Source organism: Hippocampus bargibanti, linkage group LG14 (genome assembly GCF_051943395.1).
Source record: "Hippocampus bargibanti isolate YZ-2025 linkage group LG14, ASM5194339v1, whole genome shotgun sequence".
Taxonomy (NCBI): Eukaryota; Metazoa; Chordata; class Actinopteri; order Syngnathiformes; family Syngnathidae; genus Hippocampus; species Hippocampus bargibanti.
The window spans coordinates 19,956,915-19,969,557 of NC_142747.1; the positions used below are offsets into that span (position 1 = coordinate 19,956,915).

Genomic DNA, 12,643 nt, shown 5'->3' on the forward strand with positions numbered 1-12,643 from the left:
GATGTCACACCGTGATACTCCTTCACAAACTGCCTTGCTCCAGAATCAAAACGGAGAAGATGTTTTCTTGTTACTCGTCCAGTTATGAATATGATTCAAATAGTTCTGAAGAGGAAAGCATAAATGTTTGCAATCCATTCAAGAAGTCCTTCCGTATCAATTCGAGCCGTCTGGACTCCAATGTAGCGCCTTGGAAATCCACAAGATGGCGCACAAGCTCCGTTGGAAATGGGCTGATTTGTCCGCTGGGAATTTGTGCAAACGTACACCTTCTTTGTGCACGTTACCGCAATTGGCTGCGACACACAACGATTCACCATCGCGTTATTTATGTCGTTTTCCTTCTAATTTCGCCATCAACACTGTGTTTTGAGATGAAGAAAAGTACCCAAAATGCATTGTGTGTCGCTTTCTCGCTCAGGGGCGTTCCCTCCGTGACGTCACTTAGGGCATCGTCATCAACACGAAAACAACACTTCATGAATATTCAGTGTGAGTCTTAAAACATAAACCATAGCTTTATGCGGTAGAATCTTTGTAAAATACGCTCAGTAGAAGTCATTTGAAGCCATTTTACAAATTATGGACACAACTTGTCCGTAGACGTCGGTTGTCCTTTAATGTACCGTATTTTTTACTGGAAAACAATGAAATCATTTGACAAGTCAAACATTCATGACGGTGGCTAATTAGACTCACTGGTTCTTTCCCGGGGGGTCTTGGTGGTGTAAACTGAAAAAGCATTGAACTCATTCAGTTCAGGCTCAAGGAAGGCGACCGGCATGGCGGCTGCGAGGTGAGCCAAACACTCGCCGAGAGCAGGACGTTGTCTGCGTAAGTAGAGAGAAGGCAATGACCAAACATTGGGAGGATAAAGAATCCCTCAAAGAAGGAGAAGGGAGAGAAAATAGATGAAGAGGAATAGAGATGAATTACTTTTCTGCATGTGGCGTCTTCACAGTGCCCAGCGAGTAAATGCTGCACATAATCCGATAACAGGAGATTTGCAAGTCGTCCACTGAGGAGAAGGAAAGTAAAAGCGTTACACGGGTTGCTAACAACAAACCATGGCACGAGGATGACTTTAGAACCCGATCAGACTCACTCATGACATCATCCCCGAACTGGTGCTGAGCGATGTGGCCGAAGAGAGACGTGAGGACGGGCAGGAGAGCGTTGGTGGTGTAATTGATGTTTTGGGCCACACCTTTCACCTACGGCGAGCATTAAGGTTCACTCGTGATGTTCGGTTTAGTTGTACAGTGATACATTGGCTTATGAACTTAATTTGTTCCCACACAGAGTGTGTAAGGCAAAAAGTGTGTATCCCAAAAATTTATTTCGCATAGGAAACCATTAAAATGAGAATAATCCGTTCCAAGGTCCCCATAAAATATAATTTTATAATTTTCTCAGCCTTAAAACTACCCGAAATATACCTTATTTTATGTATAATGAATGTGCTATGGTATTATAATTAAAGAAATAAACTGTCATGTATAATAAAGTGGTTTTATTGACCTTTGTGATGGTTGTTGATGGCATGATGGAATGTAGTGGCCGGTTTCATCAGCATTAAACACTGGATGAGGAACGTAGCCTTCTTCTTTCACCATCTTGAGGAATGATCACTTGTAGGTGCTTCCTCTGCTATAATTTTACCTTGTTCCTCATCAATTGTGTTCTGTTTAGCTGGGTTGATCGCTTTTTGCATCAAGTGTACAGATGGCTTGTGTGGGTTATTTGTGGAGCCCGATTGATGGGAATTTTAACCTTGCAGTCTACACTCTACCTTTGAACTATCATAGTTGAAACGAGTCCAAATTTCACTGTTTTCTATCCATTTTCTCTCTCTCTCTGTCGTCTGGGTGCCTCTTTAATGTTTAAACCACCTCCCCTCACTGCTGCGTTCGTGACCAATCATGTGGCTTTAACCAAAGACTAGGGGCGAGGAATAGAGGACAAAAACAGTCGGCTGCCATTTTGTTGTTAGTAGAAAGGGCCCGTTCGCAAACGGCACATCACTCATTGTGGCGCTCTGTGTGTATCCCGAAAAATAGTTTGCATGCCAAGGTAAAATTTTCCTAAATTTAACGTTTGTAAACCGAAAAGTTCGTAAGCCAAGGGGTTCGTAAACCGAGGTATCACTGCATGATCTCAAGGACTTTATCAAGTTCGCTTCTGACCTGGTTGCGGCTGGACACTTTGCCCAGCTTGAGGTTCTCCACCATCTTCTCGATGTCGTCGGCGGCGCTCTCGAAGAACTGACGTAAGCCGGCCTTGACGATTTCGGGACCTGACTTCATCACAGTCCTGGAAAGTTGATGCAAAAATATTCTCAATGTCAAATCTTGTCATTTCTTTTCTTGATTGATTTGTTTTCCAGAACGAGACGCACCTAGCATCCAGCGAGCGGGACAGAATGTGAAGGCAGTTGACCACGGCGCTTGCATCCGTTCCTAGAAACAGCGGACGGTAGGTCAAAATAATAATAATAATAATAATAATAATAATAATACATTTAATTTCTAAGCGCCTTGACTATCTGCTTGACTGTCGTAATGCCGTTTTATAAGGTGCTTCTCACATTAGTCAATCTTGCTTTTTCTTGCTTTTTCAGATTTTATCTGAGCTATTATTCTCCGGTATGAACGGCAACCAGTGGATACATGTTCCTGGTATTTTTTGTCGAGTCAGTTATGGAATCAATTCTAAAAAAAGTATGTTGTGTTTACATATCTGCGATGACTTGTGTCTTAGAAGTAATTTTATTTTCTAATTTATATATAGATAGATAGGCAGATAGATAGAGAGAGAGCTTGCTAGCTATCTATCGAGCTTGCTATCTATCTATCCATCCATCTATCTAGCTATCCATCCATCCATCCATCCATAGTTAGGTAGCTAGCTATAGCTAGATATATAGCTAGATCAATAGCTAGATAGCTATCTAGATAGATAGAAAGCCAGCTCGCTCGAAAGCAAGATAGATGGAAAGCTAGCTAGAAAGAAAGCTAGCTAGAAAGAAAGCTAGATATCTAGCTAGATAAATAAATAGAGACAGAGCAAAAGACAGTGTGAGAAAGTGAGATACTGTATACATATATACACGCGTGCGCACACATATTTAATCAGCCGAAATGGTCAAACATTTATTATTATGGCAACATATTTCGCTATGGTGATGAAGAAATCATATTCAAATCACACTTAGGCTGTTAGTGCCAAAAATAAAGTAAAGTAAAATAAAATAAAATAAAATAAAATAAAATAAGAACCGAGAGGGCAAACAAATGTGATTGTCATCATGCAAGAGGAAGAAGAAGTTGACACAATGGCGGCGTAAAGATCGCTTACCAAAAAGAGAAACTCTGTGCCTCACCAAAGCAGCCAATTTACAGAAGATACTGACACGGAGGAGAAAATAAAGAGGAAAGAGGACCATGAGGAGAGAAACAGGGAAGGAGAAATGTTTGAGGGGACATGAGGAATGGCGGAGGACAGACACGTCACACACACGAGTTGTCTTTTCTTTGCTTGCTTGGTTCGACTCACAAAATGTGTAAAATCATTTAAATAAAAACAGAAGACAGTGGAACCTCTAAAGTCAAACGCAGGTGATAGGACAAGAAAGGGACAAGATGGATCTAGCTCCCTACTCATTAGCTATCTTGCAATATATTAGCTAGCTTGCTAGTTTTCTATATACTACAGTAAAGTCTCGTTATATCGATATTCTAGGGAGTCCGAAAAAATATCGACATAACCGGGACTATCGATATATCTGACCCTGCGCGCATGTAATTTTCTCCGTGCGGGCATAGAAATAGTATCGATATAACCAGGACTATCGCTATATCCGATATCGATATAACGAGACTTTACTGTATTTCAGTTATTCCGAGTTGAGTACCTAGCTAGCTGTCTATCTATTAGCCATATATTAGCTAGCTAGGTTTCTATATATTTGAGTTATTCCGAGTTGAGTGAACGCTGGCGCACGTGGCTGCCGCTGCTCACCAACAGAAAAACTTATCCTATGACTGTAAAGTGACCTTGTGAGTTTTGAAAGGCGCTGATAAATGTAATGTATTATTATTATTATTATTATTATTATTATTATTATTATGACCCTGCGTATAAGACGTAGGGTCAATTTTTGAAGAAAATGGAGGCTTTTGCGTGCACGCCTTATACACTTTGAGTGTTAGAGTCCTTATATATGGAAAAAGTTTGAAAATACAGTAAAGTCTCGTTATATCGATATCGGATATATCGATAGTCCCGGTTATATCGATATTTTTTCGGACTCCCTTGAATATCGATATAACGAGACTTTACTGTACACCATTCGTTGGGGGTGCGCCTTATACTCCGGTGCACCTTATACACCGAAAAATACGCTACTTAAAATAGCGTTAGGACAGGTCATGGAACCAATTAATGACAACTTCTATTGATTTCCATGTTCTTCGAGTTCTCGCGTTTCACCTTTCGAGGTTCCACTGTGTTGCAAAATGGCTGCGAGGCTACCTTGCAATCATTTCCTTCTCCTTGTTGGAAGAATGTCCTCCACTTCCCAGGACTTTAGCAGGCGTGGAGAGGAAGTACATGCAGTGATTCTTAAAATACTGATTCACAAGTGGAAGGAGAATCTAGGGGTAAAAAAAAAAATAAGGTTTGGCAAAAGATACATTTTCTTAAACGCAGTTTACGAATGCTTGAGCTTACGAACCTTTCGCCTTACGAACATTAAAGGACAACCAACATCTCTTTTTTCTTTCCTAACTGACATCAGAAAAACGTTTCATAGCATCTAAAATACCCAAAACAGGCAGTATGATATTTTTAGTCAAATGCAAAACACCAAGAAAAATGACGTAAAGTGTCCAAAATCTGCAAAAAAATTGAGCTGCAAATTGGGCATTTTCAGAAAGTCCCGCCCCCAGTTCGTGACGTCACGCCAAGACGTCTTGCATAACTGGAGAATCAAAACAATGGCTTCAGATTTGGAGAAGATGCTTTCTTGTTACTCATCCAGTTATGAATATGATTCAAATAGTTCTGAAGAAGAAAGCATACATGTTTGCAGGCTGATTAATTCCTTACACGGAGCTTTGTCACCCTCTTCTGTCTCTTTTTGGTGCTACATGAAGTTTTCAGACCAAACAAAGGACAGCAAAATGCTGCTACAATGTGTCCCTTTTCGGTCAGGGGCGTTCCTTCAGTGACGTAGGGTGAGGACTCGTCACTAACTCAAAAACAAGACTTCCTGAATATTCAGCGCGAGTCTTAAAACATAAAATCTAGCTATATGCTGTGTAATCTTTGTAAAATACGCTCAGTAGAAGTCATTTGAAGCCATTTTACAAATTATGGACGCAACTTGTCCGGAGACGTCGGTTGTCCTTTGTAGGCTTTCTGATTCTGATTCTGTTTCCAACGAGCTCACCTTGGCAAAGAATTTGATTTCCTGCTCGTGCGGTGACTTTTCCACTCGACCGCTGCTAACCACGGCCTCTGTTCAAAAATAATAACATGAAGAAACGTGACATCAACATTCATGTTATGAACTTGTTTGGTTTACCCAGATGAGCAATAAACTCTTGGGCAATGTCCATCCATTTGAGAAGCTTCTGTAGGAAGCCGTAGGCAAAGCGTTTTTCAATGGATGAGATGTCCTGCTCCATGTCCTTCATGCCCCTGACCGTGAAAACAAAAAAACAAAAAAAACATGAGAGCATTAAAATCAAGCATCTCACTCTCGCACAGCAATCGACCGTGCGATGGCACCAGAAGGGGCGGGAGGGTTGCGAGTCATTTAGCCACCGAGTCTCTATTCAACATTTTGAATGGATTTCAACTTACGACCATTTTGACTTGCGACCGTGTGATGGCAACAGAGGGGGGGAGTTTGCGAGTCATTTAGCCTCCGAGTCTCCATTCAACATTTTGAATGGATTTCGACTTACGACCATTTTGACTTACAACCATTTGTCAGAACGGAATTTGGTCGTAAGTAGGATGTTACCTGTAATTTAGGAATTAACTATTTTTTTTCTGATGAAAGAAGAGAGTATAAGGTTTCTAACACTGTTGAATTGAATGTCTATGTAGTCCTAAAACTCAATATTCTGTGGGTCCTGGAATTCAAGTGACAATGACAAAAACCCTGGCACTGAAGTGAATACATTTTTCCACGTCTGGAAGGGAATGAGTTAAATAATTCAAAATTGTCTTTAACAAAATAAGACAACAACGAATTTGGAACTAAAGAGGTGACAACAAACAGCCGACCTGGTCACGGCATATCCGTTGAGTTGGAGGAACTTGAGTAGGTCTTGGGCTTTTTCACGGTCTCTGGCCTTCTCTTTAGCAGTCAGGGTGTCATAAGGTACCAGCAAAGGGTGCGTGCCGCCACCTGAAAGGTGATCTTTGCTTTAGCTTTGGAATTTGCCACAGGAGAAAGCTTCTCACCTTTGGACTGTAGCTCCAACTTCTTCTTTCGGCCCCACGTGTTGTGGTAGTTTTCAGCTAGCTGCTCAGCCATGGACTAAAGACAGAGGACAAAATAGCTCAAAGGGGGGGAAACAACGTGAGAGTGACCGATGAAAAGTTTTCTTCAGCCGTCATCTGTACTTCTTTGAAGGTGTCGGACGTTTCGCTCCTCAGTCTGTCCTATGCGTGGCTCTGATTGCCCCATTAGCTGTGGTATCATCTCATCAGCATCGCTAAGCCTATGTGGTAACGAGCTAAGAAGTCTGTTATAAGCACGATCTAAATTAAACCTCAAATCACCATGCCGATTTAGCGAAGGGTTTTGCTGTTTTACAAAAAAACATCTATTTTCTTTTATCGAACTTTAGATGTAATCAGGAGGAACAAAATCATATTAGCTTCAGGGAGTAGTCCACTGCTCCCCTAACCTTAGGGCAGGGACCTATCAGATCAGAATCTGGCACAGCCACCTCTGTCCATTACATTTATAGAGCTATCTGTTGGCTATCTATTAGCTATCTACTAGCTGGCTAGCTAGCTTTCTATGTGTGTATTTTAGTGACATTTAGTGTATTAGCTAACTATCTAGCTAGCTAGCTATTTGACTAGGTGGCTATCTATCTAGCGAGCTATCTGTTAGCTATCTATTGGATGTCTACTAGCTGTCTAGCTAGCTTTCTATCTGTGTATTTTAGTGATAGTGACATTCAGCGTATTAGCTATCTATTTATCTATCTATCTATCTATCTAGGTGGCAAGCTATCTGTTGGCTATCTGTCGGCTATCTATTTTCTCAATCAACATGAATTTATTATCTCTTGATTATTTTCTCAATATTGGCTATCTATTAGCTAGCTAGTTGGTTATCTATTTGAGTTACTTCCGGGTTGAAATGAAAGCTGGCGCATGTGGCTGCCGCTGCTCACCCACAGAAAAACTTATGTGACTGTAAAGTGACCTTGAGAGTTTTGAAAGGCGCTGATAAATGAAATGGATTATTATTACTGAGTCACCAGCATAATTTTTGTTTGCTGACGAAGCTCTTCGGATGAGGAGCGAAACGAGGGACACCTTCAAAGAAGTACAGATGATGGCTGAAGAAACCTTTTCATCGATGGACAACTCCTGTATGACTGAGAGCCGACACATACGAAGAGAGAGTGACATTTCTGATACAAACCTGCAGCTCTCGAGACAAAGCCATGCCTGTGATGTCTATTGGTTGAGGACTGTAACCATGGCTGGGATCGTACGTGGCCTACAGACAGACAGAGATGGTTTGTTTATTATTTTTTTGATTTTGTATTCACTTTTTGTCCCAAAAAAAACAAATTTCTGCCTACCTGAGCAGTTTGAGAGATTTTGCGGGTGGCGGCCTTTTTCTCGACCTCTCCTTCGCCATCTCGGGCTTTCTCCAAGGTCCACTCCCATGCCAGCATGGCTTTGATGGACTCTTTGATTGGCCAACGATAGATTTCCTTATCCTGACATGTACAGCAAGTGGGAGAAATATTAAATGTTTCTTTATTTGCCAAAAATATGAGTAATAATTGTTGTTTTATTTTAAAAAGAAAAAATATGTTCAAAATTTGACATTTCTATTTTCGTGCCTGTATATATATATATATGCCAGGGCATATATATTTAACTAATTCGCTGCCATTCCCAAATTATATAATAATAATAATAATAATAATAATAATAATAATAATAATACATTTCATTTATAAGCGCCTTTCAAAACTCTCAAAGTCACTTTACAGTCACAGGATAAGTTTTTTTCTGTGGGTGAGCAGCGGCAGCCACACGTGCCAGCATTCACTCAACCCGGAAGTAACTCAAATAGATATCAAGCTAGCTAGCTAACAAAAAGATAGCTAATCGCTAGTAAATATATGGCTAATAGCTAGCGAATGGATAGCTAATACTTAGCAAATTGATAGCTATTAGCTTGCGAATAGATAGCTAATAGCTAGCGAATAGATAGATTTTTCGGGAATTGAAAAGTAGGATGTAGAGCGCCATTCCTGAATTTATTCGGGTTTTTTTTTTTTTTCTTGCGGGGCGTGCCGATAAAGCGCTGGTCAGACCTCAGCCCGTGTTTTTTTTCCACAAGGGGGCAGCATTTGTCTTTTATCCATGTTAGCACTTTGTTACAGTTTCAGTTGTTGTTAAAGCGCTATATAAATCAATGTATGTATTGTATTTTGTACAGCCGCCCCCATTTCAAGCTCAGATAACTACAGACCCATGTTACTTAGGAATGAACACCTTTTTTTCTGATGAAAGAAGATAGTGTAATATTTATAACGCTGTATTGCAAGTTTCTGTCCTCATAAAACTCCATATTCTGTGAGTCCTGCAATTTTCGAGACAATGACAAAAACCCTGGCACTGGCGTGGACACATTTTTGGCAATGAATGATACACTGTAAATTTTTTACAATTCCATCCATTATATATTACCTGAACGACAGGCTTTTTGGAATGTAATCAAATAAGGATAATAAAAGCAAAAATCTTTTCACATAGGGCAAAATGTCAACAATCGTCAAATAGAAATCGTCCATTTTGCCCAACGCAGAACCAAAGTCGTCATTTGGCAAGCTCACACAATCAGAAATACTCGTTACCTTTTCAGAAAAAGTCTTGTACGGCCTCAGCATCGGGTGAGTCTTGCCGTTCTCATCTAAAACCTCTCCGTAGGTCCAGTTGTTCTGAATCTGTAAATAAACCCATTGAAGTTACAACCATGAAAACGGAGGCGGGTGGGGGGCAGATCATTTCCTGTTTTTTCAAACTGACCTTTTCAAATGCCCATTTGTCGTGAGTGTGCTCCGCGTACTTGTTGATAAAAACGTCCAACCTCTCGGGGATTATGGTGCTGTTAACATATATGGAACTCGGGGTTTACGTTCATTCATTACTGTATTTTCCAGTCTATAAGGTATGGCCAAAAGCCTTCATTTGATGTGAACTCCATTTCACAAGAAGTATTGTGTCACATCAACCTCTACTGTAGCGTCTTATAATGAGATGTGCCTTATATTTGGAAGACTTTTATATACAGGTAACATCCGACTTACGCCCAGCTCGACTTACGACCGCGACGCCGGGCCGGGCGTCGATTTAAAATGTTAAAAATAGGGTCTGGAGGTCGTGGTCGTAAGTACGGGTGGTCGTAAGTCGAGCCGGTCGTAAGTCGGCTGTTTCCTGTATATTGTTTTAGGGCCTATATATAATATTTTGTTTTACATTTTCTGTCATTTGTCAGACCTAAAAGTCAAAACTCATCAGTGCGTCACACATTTTGTGGTCGGCAGCTAATGAATACTCTGTAGGGAGCACAGTGGACTAGTGGTTAGAAGGCTCTTCCTCACAGTTTCGAGTTCCCGGGTAACAAATATTGGGCCTTTTTGTGTGGCATTGATATCTATAATGATTGATCAATCGATCGAATTGATGTCTGGATGTTTTCAGCACATATTTATCACATCTTACTTGGTGGTCTCCACCGGTTTGGGGTCAAAGTTTCCCTCGGCATCCACAGACGCTTTCTTTTCTGTAGTGGAGGAGAAGCTTGCATCCACGTAGTCGGGCGGGATGGCTCCAGCTATCGCACAAAGGCACGGCATGGCGATTTTGAAGAGCTCAGCGTCAAATTTCTAAAGTGAGAAGATGAATGCAGAGTTAGTAACGAGTACAGTTGTGAATATACGAAACAATTGGGACGAAGAGTGACAAGGAACAAAGAATGTCAATTCTCACCTTGTGAGCCAAAGACTCAAAGATTCCCCAGAAGAGTTTGCGGGAAAGATGAAGCTCCTCCTCCGAGGTCACTCCAAAGTTGGCCCAACCGTTAGGCAAGCAGTAGTACTTCCAGCAGCGCTCATAGTGATTGGTCAGAAGCTGGAAGATCATCATCTATGTTAGTCCGCTAAAACGTCATTTTACGTCACTGGCATAGAGCATTATACAACACATTACAGGTAACATCCGACTTACGACCAAGTTCCCTTCCGACCAAATGGTCGTAAGTCAAAATGGTCTGATTAATTTTTTTTTTGTTTTATATAATCATGGGTTTTTATTTAAATATAATCTGTGAATCAGAAATCCTTTAATAGTCCCCAAATGGGGAAATTTACAATCTACAGCAGCGACATTGAAAGGGCAGGGGTCAAAAAGATAAAACAAAGTACAGGTAAGATCCGACTTACGACCAAGTTCCCTTCCGACCAAACGGTCGTAAGTCAGAATGGTCGTAAATCGAAATCCATCCAAATCACAGCAACTTCACTCAGATATCATCAAGAAGCAACTACATCAACGACCATCACAAAGGTAAATAAAACCACTTTATTATATAGTACAGCTTATTTCTTTAATTATAATACCATACCACATTTTGTATACATAAAATAAGGTATATTTTGTGTAGTTTTAAGGCTTATTTAGTTGAAAATTATGTTTTATGGGGACCTGGGAACGGTTTATTCTCATTTTAATGGTTTCCTATAGGAAATTAATTTTTGGGATACACACTTGTCGCCTTACACACTCTGTCTGGGAACCAATTAAGTTCGTAAGCCAAGGCATCACGGTATAATCCTCTGGAAAAATGCTAATTGTCTCCACTGCAACCCGCCTTCTTCACCTTGAAGAATGTTTCATTGTGCACAATAATATTAAAAATGATTTTAAAAAACGATAAAGCGAGGCGTAACCTTGAGCGGCATCTTTGCATATTCATTGAGGATGGGTACGTCAAACACCAGCCTCCTAAGCAGATGTTGAAGCATGGATGGCCGCAGGTACCTGCCAACAGTAAACCCCGATCAATCAGGATGATTTGTCACCATCACTTATGGAGCGTTTGCCATCGCGCAGCCGACACGCCACCCGCGACTGACTTGCAGAGCCACATGAGGCACTCCTCGATGACGTCCCTCTGAGCTTTGGTTAACGCTCGTCCGCGTGAAAGCCGGTAGATGGTGTGCAGCATGGAGTCGATCATGATGGCGCGGTGGTCGGTGCCGGCGAACAAAGGTGCGCATTTGGTCAACAGAGGCAGGACGGCCGAGCAGAGGTAGCGGTTCAGCGCCAACGCCATTTCCGTGGTGCTGAATGCCGTCTAAAAGAAAAGAAATGTGATTATTCACTGCCATTCCTGAAATCACTGCCCCCATTTCAAGCGGAGATAACTCCAGAAGCATAACACTTAGGAATTACCAATTTCTTTCTGATTAAAGAAGAGTCTAGGGTTTCTTATGACCTTCTTCAAAATTCTATTCCTTCTCGTTCCCTCAGATCCCTCTTCCTCCCTCCACCTCTGTGTGCCGCCCCCTGCCCGTCTCAGCATGATGGGGGACAGAGCTTTCAGCTGCTCTGCCCCCAAACTCTGGAACTCTCTGCATACCTTCAAATCCCATCTCAAAACCCACCCATTTAAAATTGCATTTTCTGTGTAGCTCTTTCTCTTGTTTCTATTTCTAACTATATTTAATTTATTGTATTCTATTTGCGATTGTATTTTAGTTATTATAGTACTTGCTTGTCTGTGACTGTAAAGTGTCCTTGGGAGCTTTGAAAGGTGCTTAAAATGAAATGTATTATTATTATGATGATGAATTGAATGTTTACGTATGTAGTTCTAAAACTCAATTTTCTGTAGGTCCTGCCATTTGAGTGAAAATGACAAAAACCCTGGCACTGCAAAGGACACATTTTGGCATGTCGTCTGGCAGTGAATGAGTTAAATACAGTGTACGGTTCAATTCAAATCCACAAGCCGGATAAATGCGATCACCATAACCAACATCTTATTATTTATTATTATTATTATTATTATTATTATTATTTCAAAAGTGCAAACGAAAAACTCACGGTGTCGAGAGAAGCCGCAGCTCTCATGTCAGGTAGGAAGCCGACTTCCAGCACATGGAGAAGAAAGTCCTGGTTCTCGATACCGTAGACTCTGTCCAGAAAGAGGACCATGGAGGCTTTATGGTCGGGCACAAAGCTGCCGGACATCTTCGGCTCCACAATATGACCGTCTGCAGTATGGAAAGATGAGGATTTTTTTTTTTAAATAAAAATTTAAATTACAATAAATTAAATGAAAATGAAATAATAAAAAAAAAAA

The 12,643-nt window shown here is 40.9% G+C and overlaps 1 protein-coding gene across 1 annotated transcript in view; it reads right to left on the bottom strand.

Annotated features, from left to right (window-relative positions):
* Window positions 1–12,643, bottom strand: part of ryr1b (ryanodine receptor 1b (skeletal)) — a 92,176-nt gene that overhangs the window by 31,439 nt on the left and 48,094 nt on the right. The window contains exons 51-70 of the mRNA XM_089012913.1: window positions 12,385–12,554; window positions 11,412–11,632; window positions 11,226–11,316; window positions 10,267–10,407; window positions 10,000–10,163; window positions 9,304–9,382; window positions 9,132–9,221; window positions 7,842–7,982; window positions 7,679–7,756; window positions 6,478–6,553; window positions 6,298–6,421; window positions 5,588–5,703; window positions 5,453–5,520; window positions 4,534–4,655; window positions 3,358–3,407; window positions 2,399–2,459; window positions 2,187–2,313; window positions 1,106–1,214; window positions 937–1,018; window positions 700–830 (exon numbers count right to left, since the gene is read on the bottom strand). Coding sequence (XP_088869039.1) covers window positions 700–830; window positions 937–1,018; window positions 1,106–1,214; window positions 2,187–2,313; window positions 2,399–2,459; window positions 3,358–3,407; window positions 4,534–4,655; window positions 5,453–5,520; window positions 5,588–5,703; window positions 6,298–6,421; window positions 6,478–6,553; window positions 7,679–7,756; window positions 7,842–7,982; window positions 9,132–9,221; window positions 9,304–9,382; window positions 10,000–10,163; window positions 10,267–10,407; window positions 11,226–11,316; window positions 11,412–11,632; window positions 12,385–12,554 — 2,241 coding nt within the window. The remainder of the gene's footprint in view (window positions 1–699; window positions 831–936; window positions 1,019–1,105; window positions 1,215–2,186; window positions 2,314–2,398; window positions 2,460–3,357; window positions 3,408–4,533; window positions 4,656–5,452; window positions 5,521–5,587; window positions 5,704–6,297; window positions 6,422–6,477; window positions 6,554–7,678; window positions 7,757–7,841; window positions 7,983–9,131; window positions 9,222–9,303; window positions 9,383–9,999; window positions 10,164–10,266; window positions 10,408–11,225; window positions 11,317–11,411; window positions 11,633–12,384; window positions 12,555–12,643) is intronic.